The sequence below is a fragment of the Mirounga leonina genome, unplaced genomic scaffold (assembly GCF_011800145.1).
Source record: "Mirounga leonina isolate KUSES-001 unplaced genomic scaffold, KU_Mleo_1.0 Mir_177, whole genome shotgun sequence".
Lineage (NCBI taxonomy): Eukaryota > Metazoa > Chordata > Mammalia > Carnivora > Phocidae > Mirounga > Mirounga leonina.
In genome coordinates, this window is record NW_023270459.1 from 379659 (window position 1) to 396224 (window position 16566).

At 55.2% G+C, this 16566-nt stretch overlaps 2 protein-coding genes across 8 annotated transcripts in view; one reads left to right on the plus strand and one right to left on the minus strand.

Annotated features, from left to right (window-relative positions):
• SNRPA (small nuclear ribonucleoprotein polypeptide A) overlaps positions 1-9642 on the minus strand; it is an 11217-nt gene extending 1575 nt beyond the window's left edge. The window contains exons 1-6 of the mRNA XM_035023314.1: positions 9571-9642; positions 9023-9117; positions 5037-5209; positions 2843-3022; positions 834-1007; positions 387-475 (exon numbers count right to left, since the gene is read on the minus strand). Coding sequence (XP_034879205.1) covers positions 387-475; positions 834-1007; positions 2843-3022; positions 5037-5209; positions 9023-9095 — 689 coding nt within the window. The 5' untranslated portion in view covers positions 9096-9117; positions 9571-9642. The remainder of the gene's footprint in view (positions 1-386; positions 476-833; positions 1008-2842; positions 3023-5036; positions 5210-9022; positions 9118-9570) is intronic.
• A 182-nt stretch (positions 9643-9824) lies between these two features.
• Positions 9825-16504, plus strand: CUNH19orf54 (chromosome unknown C19orf54 homolog). Of its 7 annotated transcripts, XM_035023306.1 has the most exons (6): positions 9864-10956; positions 12750-12818; positions 13238-13362; positions 13640-13769; positions 13865-13935; positions 14697-16504. In XM_035023306.1, the coding sequence occupies exons 1-6, from the start codon at positions 10661-10663 to the stop codon at positions 15032-15034; spliced, it is 1029 nt and encodes a 342-aa protein (XP_034879197.1). In that variant the 5' UTR covers positions 9864-10660; the 3' UTR covers positions 15035-16504. The 7 variants fall into 7 exon arrangements, with proteins under 7 accessions (XP_034879204.1, XP_034879198.1, XP_034879197.1 ...); XM_035023313.1 differs by lacking the exon at positions 13640-13769 and having other exon boundaries at positions 9825-10212; XM_035023307.1 differs by lacking the exon at positions 12750-12818 and having other exon boundaries at positions 9863-10956.
• The last annotated feature ends 62 nt before the right edge of the window (positions 16505-16566 follow it).

A 16566-nucleotide genomic window follows, 5' to 3' on the forward strand; every position in this document is an offset into this window, starting at 1 on the left:
GACTCGATCCCGGGACTCCGGGATCATGACCTGAGCCGAAGGCAGTCGCTTAACCGACTGAGCCACCCAGGCACCCCTTGCCGTTATTTTATACACACCAAGCACTTTTCTGATTTAGAGGCTGGAAAGAGGAGGCCCATGGACTCCCCCAGCCCTCACTAAGTCAAGGAAGGTCCCGCACTGCTAGACCCTAGGCTTGCCACCACCATACCTCCGCAGGCTGTGGGCCTGGCCTCAGTTTCCACCTTTTAGGCCTCTAGTCACTGTCCTGCCTGCAAATCCTAAGCAGGCTCAGGGCTCCACAGCAGAACTCCGAGGCCTGGCCCCATGGTGCCATCTCCTGGCCATTGCCCTCTGGCCCCTGCAAAGCTACTGGCCCCACTTACTGGTTGAAAAGCATGGACAGCATGAGCTCGTTGGTCTCCTCGGGCAAGTTGGTGAGGAATAAGATGTGATTTGGTGGATTTTCTGAAAGCTGCAAGGAAGTGATAGATAGAGCCCATGAGTCTAGGGGTACCTAGTGCCTTCCTGTTTCCCACCCCCACCCCGCTTGAATTCTTTCTGCCCCCTTCACCTGACATCGCTGGTGTTGCCTGTCTACACCACCTTGCCCCCACCAGCCTGCAAGCCACTAAGAGCACTGCTGTATCCATCAGCGGGTGCTCCGCAGAAGTTCACCGAATCAAACCAGGTTCTGGTCGCCGCTCCAGCCTCACCCTGACCGAAGCTCCTCCAACAATCCCTCTCTTTCCCTCCAACAGACCCCCCCACCTGTCCCTTTCTATTCCCATGTTCTAGCTGTTTATGAGACCCCAGGAGAAGGAGACACTTACAGGCTGGGCAGGCGGCATCTGCCCCGGCATAAGCTGCTGCGGGGGCATGGCCCCTGGCGGGATCTGGCCAGGAGCCAGGCCTGGAGGGGGGATCATGCCAGGAGGCGGCATGTAGGGAGGCTGGCCAGGCATGTGGTGCATGATGCGGGGTGCCTGGGTCATCGGGGGCATACCCTGCGGAGAGACGGAGGGCAGGGCTGAGGGGGGCGGGTTTGGTGTCAGCAGGAGGCAGAGCGGACCAGAGGGTGTCAGGAGATCCAGGGTGTGAAAGACACAGGGGAGAGAGCCCAAGGCACCCATGGAGACAAAGGTCACCCGAAGGAAAATGGATGGAGCAAAACTGACCCAGGCTCAAGGCAGATATCAAACTAGAAACTTAAAAAAAATTTTTTAACGTAGAAAAACTAGCCAACGTGACCCAACTGTTCATCACTATAGAAAAAAAAAAAAAGACAGGAAAATGCTAATGACTGTTAACAAAAGGAGTGGAAGTAAACACTGTAATGAGCAGTTATACTTTTCCTTGGGAAGGGGGGGGAGAAAAGAGACCTACAGCGAAAAGAGGAACAGAGAGCGGAAGGCGGAAATGGACAGGGCTGGACAGGGCAGATGTGGAGAGAAATGGAAGGGAGCCAGCCCGAAGGCACACAGCTCATGCCCCCAGGGGAGACGGGGCTGCCGGTGGCGTGGGAACCACAGCTGAGGACTCAAAGGTAGACAAAAAGCTGGGTGCAGAAGAGGGGATTGGGTAAGAAGAGGGAAGCTGGGCAGGAACCCCGGGCCCGCCGCTGACGCCAGACAGAAAGTGACCTGGCACTGGTGAAAGCCGGACAAACAGTGTGTGACCCGGGCAGAAAAGCCAACGTGGAGACCCAGCAGGAAGGAGCAGATACAATTCGCCTAGCTCTTCTGAAGTACTTTGTGCTTTCTCGATTCTATTTAGAAAACGGGGCGTTTCTACTTCTCGGGCCCTCACAAAGGTCATGAAGAGATTTTCCTGTTTCTTTCTAGAAGCTTTATTGTTTTAGCTGTCACACTGAGGTCTACGGATTCATCTCAAATTAACTTATATAGCTGAAGTAAGACTAATTCTTTGCCTCACAGACATTCAATTCATCCATTTATTAGCAAAAAAAAAAAAAAAAAAAAGTCCTTTCACCACTGGACCTCGGTGGAGCCTTCACCGGCTGAGAAACCATGCCTATGTGGACCTATTTCTGGACTCTCTTCTGCCACCTGGTCCATCTCCATCCCCTTAGGCCAATGTCACATTATCTTGACGTCTACAGCGGGCCCCCCAGCTTCATTCTCCTTACCTGCCTTGCCTTGCCTTTCCACAGCCCTGTGGAAATGGACTGCCAATGTCCCCAAAATTCCTGCTGGCATTTTGATCGGAATTGTGTTGAGTGTTAGGCCAATCTGGAGGACTGGCATCTTAACAAGTTTTGAGTCGCCTGTCCATTTGCTGAATTCACCTCCCATTTCTCTCAGTGAATGTTCTATACTTTTAGTAGGTGGTTTTTGCACACCTTTCGTTGGATTTAATCCTGAGCTATTTTAAAATTTGGAGTCTACTTGTTTGTTGCTAGCACAGAGAAATAAAACTGACTTCTTCCACACTGACCTTCTCTCTGGTGAACCTGATAAATTAAATTCACTAATTAATCCAAAAAAGTTGGTTCTTGGCTTCCTCTGGATTTTCTGCATAGACATTAAGACATAGGCAACGAGATTAAGGTCAATTGGAGAAAGAAACCAAGGGACAGAGACACAAAGAAAGAAAGCTCCTGAAAAAGTTGGGGAAGCACAGAGGCATTTCCAAGTGCAGAGTCCATCACCCAAGTACGCAATCCCTCAGAGAGAGGCACACAAGTTCTGGAAGGAAATGGAAAGGGAGGGGGCCAGAACCCCAAGGAGAGACCTCCCCCACCCATTGTGCCCACATGCCAGGCCACAAGGCTAAGGCAGGCCTGATGGGGAGAGGGCCTCATCTTTGGGCCCTGGCTTACCGGGACAGGCCCCTGGACAGCCCCCACCACGGGGGCGGCTGCCCCACCCTGTACGGCCTTCTTGGCCGCTGGGGTCTCCTGGCTCTTGGGCTTCCTCTTCTCCCGCTTGCGGTCCCGCTCCACGAAGGTGCCCTTCATCTTGGCAATGATATCCGAGTCAGTCTTGGCATACTGAATGCGCTGCCAAACAGAGAGCAGAAGGGTGAAGAGCGTCGATCTCAAAGCCAAATTGCCTGGGTGCAAAAGCAGACCTGTACCAGAGGCTCAGTGAGTAAGGTTATGGAAATCCCTTGGCCTCAACGTCCTCATCTGTAAAATGGGGACTGTGGAAATTTCCCACTTGAAAGGATGACTGTAAGGACTAAATGAGCTTAAGTGCTTGGAATAGTCGCTGGCACGCATTAGGTGTTCCGTCAGTGGGTTGCTGGGATTCTGAAGGGAAGATGGGACAGTCCTGAGCATCAGGCCAAAGGCAGAAGCACAAGAAAATAGGGCCAGGACAGGAACACTATGCAGGGGGGTTCCAATCACACAAGAGTTTAGACCCCCAGGCTAAAGCTCATGCTCAGCGGTCTATGGAAAACCTCTATTCTGGGGGTACAGCCCACAAAGGCCCCTGCCCTCATGCTGTACGTGGTGAGAAAGACACGAAGAAGATTAAAAAGTGGCCGACTCAGAGCATGCGACTTTCAATCTCAGGGCTGCAAGTTCAAGCCCCAGGTTGGGCGTGAAGCCCACTTAAAAAAAAAAAGGTAAGAATCGAAAATTTCAGAGTGTGGCTAAGAGAGGCCTCCGTGAAGTGACACTGGTGTAGAGACAGAGAGGAAGATCTAGGAAAAAAGCATTCTACCAAAGGGAACAGTAGACAAGGTGTGCAGCATGTTCAAGATCAATGGGGATGAGGAGGGAGGAGTTTGGGTTTTTTCCCTGGGAAAAGCTGGGAGCCATGGAGTGTCCCAAGCAGAGAGTGAGGACATTTGCCGGGTGTGCTGGAAGCAGCCCTGGGACTGCACATGGAGAAGAGCCTGTGGGGAGCAGGGGTCCAAGCAGAGACCAGGAAAGCCACAGGGGAGGAGGAAGAAGCAGGCAGCGGCAGAGGTTCTGAAGGCAGGCCTGACAGACTCCCTCACAGAACTCACTCTCACGTGAGTGTCTGAAATGCTCCGCGCGGTGATTTGGGGAGCAGGGGAGGAGGATCAACACGGTAACACTATGATCTTTATACTTCAAGAGCGAGTTCCCAGCTGTTCCAGAAAAGCAATGGAAGATGCACTAAGTCTGGGCTCACACCCAGAGGTGACAGCAGGCACATCCGTGCCCCCTCCACACGACGGTAGGGCTCCAGGCTACCCCACGGCTCCCAGGGCCCACTGTCTTCCACGGGAGGTGACCCGCCTGGGACCTGGACATACCAGCATTTGCTGTTCCCTCCCCAAGGGAGTTGGTTCAAGGAGGCATAGTCCCATCAGGTGAAACTCCACTGATAGAGGGATAAGGAAAAAGGCCCCAAGAACCAAAGATGGCTGCCAGTGATACGGCAGGAATGCTAGTTCAGGGCGGGAACTTTAAGCCATTCCCCACAGCCCAGAATGCAGCCCCGCTGGCTGTCCACTTGGTCTCTTGAACCCCTGCAACCCACCCATTTCTACCCATTCATGGCCCCCACCCTGGTCCTGGCCAGGGCTCCCTCACACCCAGCCTCCCCTAACCTCCCGCCTCTAATTCACTCTCCCCAACAGCCAGAGGCATCTCCCTAAACCCTTCCATGGCTCCCAAGCACCCCCACCCCACACCCACCCTTCGCTCCAGTCAAACCAACCTGACCCACTTCCTCAACTACAAATGCTCCCAGTTATCTAACACTTTCTCCCCCGCCTCCCCCAGCTAGTCCTTCTCCTTTGAGCCTCACATCCAGAAAGCCTTCTCTGAACCCCCAGACTGGGTGAAGTGCCTCTCCTAAGCTCCCCCAAGATCTGTGCACTTCCCCTATCCCAGCCCTGGCCCCTCTGGGTCGTCACCATCTGGGGTCTGAAAGGGCAGGGCTGGGGGCTCCCCCGGTCACTTGGCGCCCCCCCCCCGCCCTAGTACAAAGAACAGTGAACGCTGACCAACGGCCAGAGAGATTCCTGACTTTAGGGGACCGGACTACGAGTGACAGGAGGTCCAGACCCACCTAGTCTGCCACGGCACTCACCATGGGCTTGTCGTAGAAGGGGAAACCCTGCATGGAGCGCAGGGCGTTGGTGGCGCTGCTGACCTCCTTGAAAATGACAAAGGCCTGGCCCCTCATCTTCAGGCTTCGGGAAACCAGGATATCCAGGATCTGGCCAAACTGGGAGAAGATGGCATAGAGGGACTTCTTCAGCTCTGCAGGGGGAGGAAGGGAAGGCCCATGGGTGACTGGAGGTCTTGGTACCTTGTCCTGGGGGCTGAGTTCCTTTTTCAGAGCCGAGCGAGGCCCAGGAGGGAAACCATCAGCCACCTGACACGCTGCCACAGGTCGGGAACCCCTCAAGGGCCAGCAATACCAGCAGGGGTGGGTTGTGGGGGCTCCTCTGAGAGCATGGAGGGTACGGGTACCTCCTGCTGGATGAAGAACAGGAGGCCCATGTAACAAAGGGCCCATGACAAATGCTCGATAAATGTGAGCGTGCTTTTCCCCGTCACCAGCACCTTGACCCAGGCCTGTGTGAGGTGGCCCTGGCCAACCTCTCCAACCTGGTCCCCCACCTTCCACCCCACCGCCCCTATCTCCAGTCACACTGGTCTCATAGCCCTTTCCCGGGCCGGTACCCGGATGCTGCCTCAGGACCTTTGCCCCGGCTGCTGCCTCCCACAAGGACCTTTCTCCTGATGTGTACACCATTGCCTCCTTCTAGTCACCCAGCTCTCAGTAAAAGTGTTCCCACTTCAGAGGCCGCCCCTGACCATCCTGTCTTAACAAAGGTGCCCCGTTGTCACTCTCCCCACTCCTTGCACCCTACTTGCTTTTCCTTTGCAGTATTTCCCACCTCCTGACCTCACATTTGCTTCCTTGTTTGGCTATCCTTAACTACAAGCCCCTCCAGTTGGCTTACTGCAGTGGCCCCAGGCTCAGTGCAGATTCTAGCACCCAGGCTTCACCAAGAACATTTGCATGAAGAAAGAGACCACTAAATGTTTTACGGAAAAAACTTCACTAAGTTCTCACCACCACTTCGTGAGACAGCGACCAGAACGGTCTCAATTTTACGAACAGGAAAACAGGCACTCAGAGGATTCACTGCTGGCTCAGGAGTGCCCTGAAGGTACTGGGAAGAAGCTACAGAGCGGGGACCGGGACCCAAGTCCATCTGAACCCCCTGCCACCGTATCTCACAAACAAACTACCACACCTGACAGAAAAAAAAACAATCTTATGCAAAGAAGGCATCTGAGGGACGCCTGGGGGGCTCAGTCAGTTGGGGGTCTACCTTCGGCTCAGGTCATTATCCCAGGGTCTGGGATCGAGCCCCACATCAGGCTCTCTGCTCAGTGGGGAGCCTGCTTCTCCCTCTCTTTGCCTGCCACTCCCCCTGCTTGTGCTCTCTGACAAATAAAATCCTTAAAAAAACAACAACAGGGATGCCTGGGTGGCTCAGTCGGTTAAGCGTCTGCCTTCGGCTCAGGTCATGATCTCAGGGTCTTGGGATCAAGTCCCGCATCGGGCTCCCTGCTCACCAGGGAGTCTGTTTCTCCCTCTCCCTGTCTCTTCCCCCTGCTCGTGCGCTCTCTCTCTCAAATAAATAAATAAAATCTTTAAAAAATAAAAAAACAACAACAACAAAAAAAAACAAAACAAAGGAGGCATCTGAGCTGAAGACACCTGCTGAAAGACTAGGTGAGGGAAGAAAAGAAAATAGTGGGGTAAAGAGGGAAGCAAAATGTGTTTTGGCAAAATTTGCCCAAAATTCTCCTGATGCCATTTCTGGTGTTTCTCTCCACCCCCATGAACCCAGTTTGGGCCTCGGTCATTCCCCTGGACTCTGGGCCTCTCTCCCTTTTCGCCCACTCAAGTTCACCCTCCATACGTTGTCCTCACACCAGACTGTGTCCCTCGCCTGGCTCCCTGATGGCCTCAGGACAAAGTCTAACGGCCCACCCGCCCACAAGATCCCACAAACCATCAGTGCACTGCTCACTGAAAGGTTCTCCCTGTGTCACAAGCCTCAGTCACACAAAACTGCTTGTCGTTTCCAGAATGGCCCGGGCTCTCTTTTGCCGCTAGACATCTGCACATGGTCCAGGTTCGGAACACTCTTCTCCCTCACCACGACATATACACTGTGCTTCCCCTACCTGGAAGGCTTCTCTGAAATGTCTCCTCTTCTATGAGAGAGAACAAACCCCTCTGTCGGGATGCCCCATCCCAGTCCTGACCACTCTGCCTATGCTTCCCCAATCACGACCCTGGCTACTCTGGGCTACCACTGTCTGGAAGGTCTGCCCTCCCCACTGGACTGTGGCCCCATGAAGGCAGGACCAGGACTGTCTGTCACCAGTGTTTCCCCAGCACCACAGAGTACTGGCTGGGCACGATACTCTAAAGGCACAAGGGGATTTACATGGCTTGTCTGGTTTTCTTCAACAGCTCAAACTTAATTCCAGCAAACTCCTTTGGTTCTCCCCGAGAATTTTCTCCACCCCCGCCAGAATTTTTTTTTTTTAAGATTTTATTTATTTATTTTTTATTATTTTTTTTTAAGATTTTTTTTATTTATTTATTTGAGACAGAATGAGAGACAGAGAGCATGAGAGGGAGGAGGGTCAGAGGGAGAAGCAGACTCCCTGCCGAGCAGGGAGCCCGATGCGGGACTCGATCCCGGGACTCCAGGATCATGACCTGAGCCGAAGGCAGACACTTAACAACTGAGCCACCCAGGCACCCCTTATTTATTTATTTGACACAGAGAGAGTGTACAAACAGGGGGAGCGGCAGGCAGAGGGAGAGGGAGAGGGAGAAGCAGGTTCCCCACTGAGCAAGGAGCCCGATGCGGGGCTCGATCCCAGGACCCTGGGATCATGACCTGAGCCGAAGGCAGACGCTTAACCGACTGAGCCACCCAGGCACCCCCACCCCAAGAATTTTCTTAAGGGGATAATAAGCGATAAATTTTATCCAGCCCTTACTAACGACTGGATACCATAAAAGGAAGCACTGCATGGATGTTTGGCTAATGTAATCCATGTAACATCCATGCAAAGAAAGTACTAAGGCTTTGTTCAATTTTCTTTTTTTTTTAAGATTTTATTTATTTATTTGAGAGAGAGAATGAGAGAGAGAGAGCAGGAGAGAGGGGAGGGTCAGAGGGAGAAGCAGGCTCCCCGCCGAGCAGGGAGCCCGATGCGGGACTCGATCCCGGGACTCCAGGATCACGACCTGAGCCGAAGGCAGTCGCTTAACCAACTGAGCCACCCAGGCGCCCTCAATTTTCAAATATAGAAAATGAAACTCAATAAAGGTGATAAAGAAAATGGAAAAATACGTCCAATGTCAAGAATAGAGTTCTTAAGCAGAATTCCACACTGGTGGCCTCCACCACTTTACCTTGTTGTGTGACCCTGGGCCAGTCACATCACCTGAGTCTGATTCCTAATCTGAGAAAGAGAAGTAACAGCTCCTTCCTGAAATATTGTGAGAATTTAACTTAATAAAGATGTACATATCAGTACCTGATGATGGTGTTAGCCATCTAACTCTTATTTCATTTCCTTTTTGAAATCAAACACCTCCACAGTGGGCTGATCACTGAGTACATGACGGTGACCAAGACCATCCCAGCGCTTACTCTCATGGAGCTCACACACCAGTGCAGACAACCCCGTAACAGCCCAGAACCATCAGGGCTTGAGCGGGACATGTCCAGCGCCTCTGGGAAGTCAGAGGCAGGCACCTGAGGGGAAAGGGGACGCCGAAGGGTTCTTGGAGGAGTCCTGTGAGCTGAAACCTTCAAAGACGAACAACAGTGACCAGGCTAATGGCCAGAGTACAAGATGGACTGGAGGCGCGTTAAAGACACAGGAAGCAGTGTGTGCAAAGGCTGAAGGATTAACTGACGGTTTGCCTGGAGAAAGCGAAGGAAGAGAAGTGAATGCGGGGTATGCAAGAGGGGGCCGGCTCGTGCGAGGTAACCTGGAGTCTGGACTATCCCCAGAACTCACCATCCTTCTTGATCTTCTCGTTGAGGTTGTTGATATAAATAGTGTGGTTGGGGCGGGTCTCGGGAACTGCCATGGAGATAGATGCCGAGGTAGAGCTGAAAGAAGGAAAAAAGGTAACTTCAGCCCTGGGTTTCTCCAAATCCTCTGTCCCAAAACGGGCTTAACGGGCTGCTCAGGGATCTTCCTCCCAGGAGGAAGTCGGGAGAGGCGGAAGGAGGCACAGTTTGGAAAACAAAGCGAAAGCTGGACAGCTTCTGCTCCCCGCGTGGTAGAGGGAGATCTCGAGATGTTTACTACGAGTCCCAAGATGCTCTACGCGACCAAGTAGGCGGAGCGTCCTAAGTGGCGAACCCCATTGGCCCACGAGCTCAAAGGACAGCCCAGCAGAAAAAAACCCGGATGTAAGAGTCAGTTAAGGAAAGACGACTGAAGCGCCCTAACCTCGCGCAGCGGGAAGATAGTTTCCCCACACGAGGCACGAGAAGGCCCAGGTGGCAAGCGCTCCGCTCGCCCGGCGTCGATGGCCGCCATTGCCCGAGATTACTCACCAACAGAGCCGCAGCTCCTGCAAGAGTCACCTCCTACGTTTCTGAGAGCCGACTACCAAAGCTTCCTCTCCTGGTCCCGCCTTTATCTTTCCGCAAGCCAATCCCGCGCGGAAACTCAGTACCTTGACCAATCAGAGTCAGTCGCGCCCCCAAACCTTGCCAATCAAAAACGACATTTGGGTTCCCGCCTCGGCTGAAAAACCCCGCCCGACCCGGCACTGAGGGTCTACGGACCAATCAGCGAAGGCCGCGGCCCCTCACGCGCTTCATGCCAATGGAGAAGCCGCTCGCGCTTCAGTCTCTTCCGGGGGGGCGGTCCTTTAAAAGCCTCTCCTTTCCCACCCACCGCCCCGCCTTCTCTCATCACGTGACGCCATGGGGGCGGGCACGAGTGGCGAGTCCCGCCACGTGATATGGGAAAAATGTGTGCTGCGGCCGCCATTTTGCTGGAAGGGGAGGTGCGTTTTACTTTCTGGCTCCGTTACCTATCCCGGCGGTATCGCGGCTCTCAGCGTCCTCCGATCTCTGACCCTTCCCCAACCGAGGGGACTTTTCCTTTTGCGCTGATTCCAGGACCTTCTCCACGACTAAGCCATTCTCCCTGCCAGGTGTCCTTTTGATCTCCTGACCTCTGATTCAAAGGTCAGCTCCAAGGTTCCGAGCTCGGGCCTGGGATGTGAGGGGTTACAGAGCCAAAATTCCCTAGTCTTTAGCCCTGGACCCCCCAAACCCCACCCTTTAGGCACCCCACCCCAGATCCGAGCATTCATTTTCCCAAAATTGACTCCGGAGTTTTACAAACCTTTCCCGGGTTATACAGTAACCCTTAACTAAATCCCCCTTCTTGAGCCTTGCAACCCAGCCCCAAACCACAAATCTAGTTCCGGATAAAGGACCCGCCCTGTTAACCCCCTGCTTCCATGGTTCCAAATATCAGTCCTGGTCCTTTCAGGCTCACTGCTCAGCACACAAGTTCTGGAACTCCGCGCTAAAACCTTCAGAACGTCCATCCCTGTGACTAACTCATTTTAGAGCATCCATCCCGCCCCGATTCTTGACCTTCCAGCACTTGCATGCCATAGACCCCAAAATGATTTCTCCGTGCTCTCCTCCGATAGAGCCCCCAGCCCCTCCACAAACCCCTGTTCCCCAAGCCCCCATCACTCCACTTCCTCTACCCCCAAATGTCCCCAATTTAGCTTTTCCATCCCCCTCAAGTCCCCAGGCCCCTATCCCCCCACCTCCACCCCCTGTGAGGGCACTGGCTCCCCCTCACGTCTTCGGCCTAGAGAAGAGTCAGCTCCTGAAGGAGGCCTTAGAGAAGGCCAGCCCAGTCCCCAGGAGCAGAGATGACGTGAAGAGGCTCCTGAAGCTGCACAAGGACCGGTAGGGTCTCACCGAACCACCTGTCCCCAGGTCACTTCAGCCGTCTTCTCTTGGGGTTTCCCATTTCCTCAAGGTCAAAGAGCCTGTGTGCCTCAGCTCCCTACTTAGACCCATTCAGGGCACGCCTTCACCAAAGAAGAGAGATCCTGCCCTCAAGGCACCTAGTCCAGTGGCAGAGACAGATCCCTCCCTCACCAGTGACAGCCCAGAGTGGTCAGAGCTGTAATGAGGGAGCCCCCAGGGCGGGCCTGGCCAAGGCTGGGGGTTAAGGGGGCCTGAGAACTGTCCCGGGTGTGATGAGGAGAATGAACAGCCCGTGCAGAGTTGCAGGCTGAAATGGAGAGGTGTTCTTCTCAAGGATCTGCAAATATTTCTGTAACAGGACAGGGGAGGTGGTAAACATGGGGTTTCTTTTTTTTTTTTTTAAGATTATTTATTTGACAGAGACACAGCGAGAGAGGGAACACAAGCAGGGGGAGTGGGAGAGGGAGAAGCAGGCTTCCCCCGGAGCAGGGAGCCCGATGCGGGACTCGATCCCAGGACTCTGGGATCGTGACCTGAGCCAAAGGCAAACGCTTAACGACTGAGCCACCCAGGCGCCCCAAACATGGGGTTTCAACAGGTGGACAAGAGCCCAGATCACACAGGGCATGGGTGCCACGTGGAGGGAGGTGGACTATCCTGAGGGCACTGGGAGCTTCGGAAAGGCCTTGCACAGGGAGGGAGGCTACCTGTGGGGACTGGAGGTGGTGAGACAGTAAAGGGGTTCAGGAGGAAGCTGGAGCACCCAGAGATTCAGGCGGGAAGGGGCTAGGCCCAGGCTGGGGCTGTGGTGACCCGGTGTAACAATGAGTGAATTGCCCAGACTCAGGGAAGAAACTTCTAGCTCTCTAGACAAGTTTCTAATATGTTTGGTTAGGATATTTGTCAGGCACTATTCTAAGTGTGTTTAGATATTGATTTCTTCCTCTCAGTGATTCTGTAGGATGGGAACTATTATCATATTCCAGATGAGGAAACTGAGGCTCATGGAGCTGAAGTCCCTTACCCACAGCACTTAGAATTCTGAGCCCAGTTGGCATTCTGGCAGCAGGCCTTCATGCTTTTAACCGCTGTGCTATCATCTTCCATCAGGACGGTGCTTCCAACTGGGAACCAGGAGCTTTGGGTTTTCTGCCCAGCCTTGCTCTTTCACTGGCCTTGGAACAGAAATACTGGATACGCATGTTGCCCAGCCCCTCCTGAGCCCTGGGGCCTCATCCAGATCAAACCTTTCTGAGTGACTTCCCCAAGGGTGGGGCTGGGCAGGCCTGCAAGAGCTCACTATCCAGGTGATCTCTTAGGTCTGTGGAGCACCCTCTTACTGGTTCTACTCTAGGCTGAGTTAAGGGATTTTCATCCCTATAGAACAGGCTTGAGAAGGGAAAAAATCACAGGAAGGGTTTGGGTATAGAGACACCCCCCCCCCGCTTTGAGAAATTTCCTCTAGTAAATCCATTTTTCTGGCTCTGAGTTGCAAACATTTTGCACATCTGTTCTTCTTTCAATAACCAAGAGAAGGAGCAGGTGGAAGGATGATTCCCACTGAGCAGATGAGGACTCGGAGGCTCGGGAAGGGAGACATGCCTCATCAGGGAGAAGGAAGTCAGCATCAGAGCCTGGAGCTGCCCTCCAGCCTTAGGACAGCCAGACCTGGGTTCCTTTCCCCATCCCTCAACACTCCACTCCCAGTCATACCTCAAGGGGGGATCTAGGAGCTGGTTCCCATGTGACCTGAGCACGCTCTGATTCAGTTTCAGAAGTGACTTGCAATGGATCCTCTTCTGTGCCGACCTGCCCTCCCTCATCCAGGAAGGCCCTCAGTATGTGCCCTTATCTGTGACTCCGATCCCTCTCTGCCTTTGCTATGCTTCCTGAGGACCGATTTGTCGGGTGGGAGGTGTGGGTTCTTCCCAGGCATCTTGGGAAGAGGCAGAGGGGAGGGAAAGGGCGGCTGGAGGGTGGGGTCCCGGGTGCATGCGCAGTAAACTGTTGGAATGGATGAACAAGTGAGCAAGCAAGTGAACCGTCTTATCTCTGACTCCACTTCAGCACCTCCTCCTTCTGGAAGCCCAGGTGACCTCTCCCTACCTTCCCACCCTCCCTGCAGCCCACCAGGCCTGGGAAAAGGGAAACTCCCCCAGCAGAGTCGACCTATTCCTTACACTCCAGCTGCCAGGGCAGAGGGGGCTTGGTAAAGACATGACTTAGGGGTTGAGCGACTGGGCCTGTCTCTCCCCAGGTGCGGGCTGGTGGCCTTGTGGATGGCAGGCACACTGCTGGCACCACCCAGTGGCATCCCCCTGGAGAGACTTGTGCAGATGGCCGTGGAGAGAGGCTACACGGCCCAGGGAGAGATGTTCTCCGGTGAGTTGGGTGCAGAAGGGTCTCAAGCCAGTCCTGTGAGGGGACCCTGTTCCAGTCCTCAGGCCCTTCTGGAGGCAGGTTGTCTTCATTCCCAGCCCAGCGCTGCCCCTTCCTGCTGGGTGGCTGGGGACAAGCAGCTTACCCTCTCTGTGCCTCATTTTCTGCATTTGTACAAAGACGTGGCAGTTGCAGTGATGATTCGAGGTGCCGATCCCCAGTTAGCCCATAGCTTGCAGCCAGGCACACAGCGATCCTTCTGTCTCTGTCACCCCTGCAGTGGCCGACATGGGCAAGCTGGCCTGGGAGGCACTGGGCTGCCAGGCTGAGCAGCTCCACGGTGGCCTGGGCGGTCCCAACAGAGCCCGTGTCCTGCAGCACCTTGTCTCCGGACACCCCATGCTCATCCCGTATCCCACGGCCCAGAGGGGAGCTGGGTGGGGATGGAGAAGGGTGGATCCCAGGGCCACACCACAGCTTTGGCCTTAACCCCCCCCGGCACCAGCTACGACGAGGACTTCAACCACGAGCCGTGTCAGAGGAAGGGCCACAAGGCCCACTGGGCAGTGAGCACAGGTGGGTCTCCCCTCCCATACTCCTGTATGCTCACCCTGTTTGTCCCCAGCCCCCTCATCACCTCCCGCACTTTCAACCTGACACTGGCACTTCTCCCGTACTCAAGGTGGGGACCAGGGCTGGGCTGTCCCCATCCCTACAGGATGCTTAGTAGGGACCTGGCAGGTGGCAGGTGCCTCAGTATCTGCCAGTCAGGGTTTCCACAAACAAGCTCGGAACACAGACTTCAGGATCAAACAGTTTGGGCTCCAGATCTGCTCCAGCCACTTCCGGGCTCTGTGACTCTGGGCCTTCCTTCCTCCATCTGGAAATCGGGGTGACAGCAGGCAAAGCATATAAAAGTCTAACCGGCGCAGGCACATTGCACGTGTCCGTCAGCGCTGGCATCCATCGGCCTTGGCCTCATTCTGCCTGCCTGCAAGAAGGCTGATTTGCATGCTAGGTGGCCTGGAGGCTCCCCCATGCTGGGTCCATGGCCTCAAGGGCTTCTCTGAGCTTCCTTTTACTAGACAGCAGGAAACCACTGGGTGATGGTGCCTGCTTTGTTGAACAGCATCTCCCCTCCCTGGGCTACTGGGTTGTAGGAGGCAGGACTTCAAAGCCCGCAGCCCTGGAGCCAGACACCCTGGGTCCAGTGCCAGCTCCGCTGTGTGCTCGTCGCCCTGCCGACTGCTACCCTGAAGGGCCGTGGGGGGAGCTTGGCGAAGCCCCAGTACCGAGTCCGCGCTCGCTCCCGCTCACAGCCTCCCCTCTCCTCCCAGGGGTCCTGCTGGGTGTGCGGGCCGTGCCAGGCCTCGGCTACTCTGAGGACCCCGAGCTGCCAGGTCTGTTCCACCCAGTGCCCAGCATGCCCCGCCAGCCACCAGCCCTGCCAGAGGAAGGCTCCCCAGGAGCCGTCTACCTCCTCTCCAAGCAGGGCAAGAGTTGGCATTACCAGCTGTGGGACTACGACCAGGTCCGGGACAGCAACCTACAGCTGACGGACTTCTCGCCGTCACGGGCCGCCGACGGCCGGGCGTACGTGGTGCCTGCAGGCGGGGTGCGGGCCGGCCTCTGTGGCCAGGCCCTGCTCCTCAGACCGGGGGACTCCAGCCACTAGCCCGCTGCAGCCCTGAGGCCGGCTGACAGGGCCACGGCCACAGCTGGGCTCTGTCACCATGTGAAGGGTGCTCCGGTTTCTCCCTTTGCAAGAGCCCGCCAAGTGTGGGCTCCGTTCCCAAGGACCTCCAGCCAGAGATCCTCCACGCGGAGGCCCCCTCCCACCCGTCCGTCCGGTCCCAATCCCCTTCTCCCACGCCCACCCCCCCAGTATTGGGCCCCTGATGTGTGGCTGGGGTTCAAGCCGGGAGCCAACCAGACAAGCTCCCTCTCCAGGGAAGAGACTTGGCCACAGCTCGGCCCACAGGTCCTGCCTGGCTGCCTCACCTCAGTGTTGCATCCAGCCATTTCTCACTGGTGACCAGCCTCTTCTAAAGGACCCGCCTCTCTCTGGACACCTGCAGGAGCCTCACCAGACCCCTTGCTGCCCCCCAGCGTCTGTTCCCACGGAGCCTAGGAAGCCTTGCCTTTCAAAATGCAAACCGGGGCTTAACCACTCGCCTCCAGAGAAGCTTCCAGCAGCTCCTAGTTGCTCACAGGATAGGGATTAAACTCTCCCAGCCCCAGCTCATCATGCTTTCTGCCGCTAGCCACACTGGCCTTCCAGGTCGCTAGAGTGCCCTATTCCCCTGCACCCAACCCTCTGCCGAGGATAACTACTTAATTAATTCTCTATTTTGGCTCATCTTCCTCAGGAAGACTCCCTAGCCCCAGGCGCAGCCCCTCCCCCACCTCTTGTTCTGATTTAGAACCGAATGTGCTTCTATGTGCCAACCCCTTTGCTCATTTTAACTCATCAAATTCTCCAACCACGAAAGGAAGGGACTAGATCTTCCTCCATTTTACAGATGGAGAGACTGAGGCCTGGAGAAGTGTGGTGACGGGCCTGAGGTCACATGGCTGGCAAGTGGCAGGGCCAGGATTCAAACCTGGCGGTTAGTAGCTATACAGATGTGGGTGGAGAAAGAGGTTATTGATTGAATGAGGACCTGTTGCTTCTACTCTGAAAGGGAGGAACAGGTCCGTCTTGGTCACCTGTGTACCCAGTGCCAGGCAAAGGGTCTTATTTAGAGATGCTGTACAGTGTGGTGTCCCCCCCCCCCCCACCCAAAGAGGAGCACCCCCGCCCTGGCCCCTCTGCACCAGAGCACCCCAGCCCTGACACCCTGGTTGGTGCTGTCTGGCGCACTGTCCTGGGAGGCCCTGAGGGTGCAGCTGGGAGCTGTCTGGGTCACTAGTCTGTTCCCCACGTCATCCAACACGGAGCCAGGCACAAGAGCAGCTGCTGGGTGGATGCTGACTGGATGAACCGGCTTGCTCTGCATCCCAAACCACTCATGATCCCATGCCCCCACCTGGCACTAATGGTGAAACTGGGAGCTTTGAGCCCACACACCCCAGACATAAAAGAAAAAAGTCCAGGGCGCCTGGGTGGCTCAGTCGTTAAGCGTCTGCCTTCGGCTCAGGTCATGATCCCAGGGTCCTGGGTTCGAGTCCCGCACCGGGCTCCCTGCTCTGCGGGGAGCCTGCTTC

Excerpts from the sequence above, each read along its gene's own strand:
- CUNH19orf54 (XM_035023306.1), top strand. The coding sequence starts at position 10,661 with ATGATTTCTCCGTGCTCTCCTCCGATAGAGCCCCCAGCCCCTCCACAA. Across the intron at positions 10,957-12,749 it reads CTGAAGCTGCACAAGGACCG|TTTCAGAAGTGACTTGCAAT; the intron begins GTAGGGTCTCAC and ends GCTCTGATTCAG. Across the intron at positions 12,819-13,237 it reads CTCATCCAGGAAGGCCCTCA|GTGCGGGCTGGTGGCCTTGT; the intron begins GTATGTGCCCTT and ends GTCTCTCCCCAG.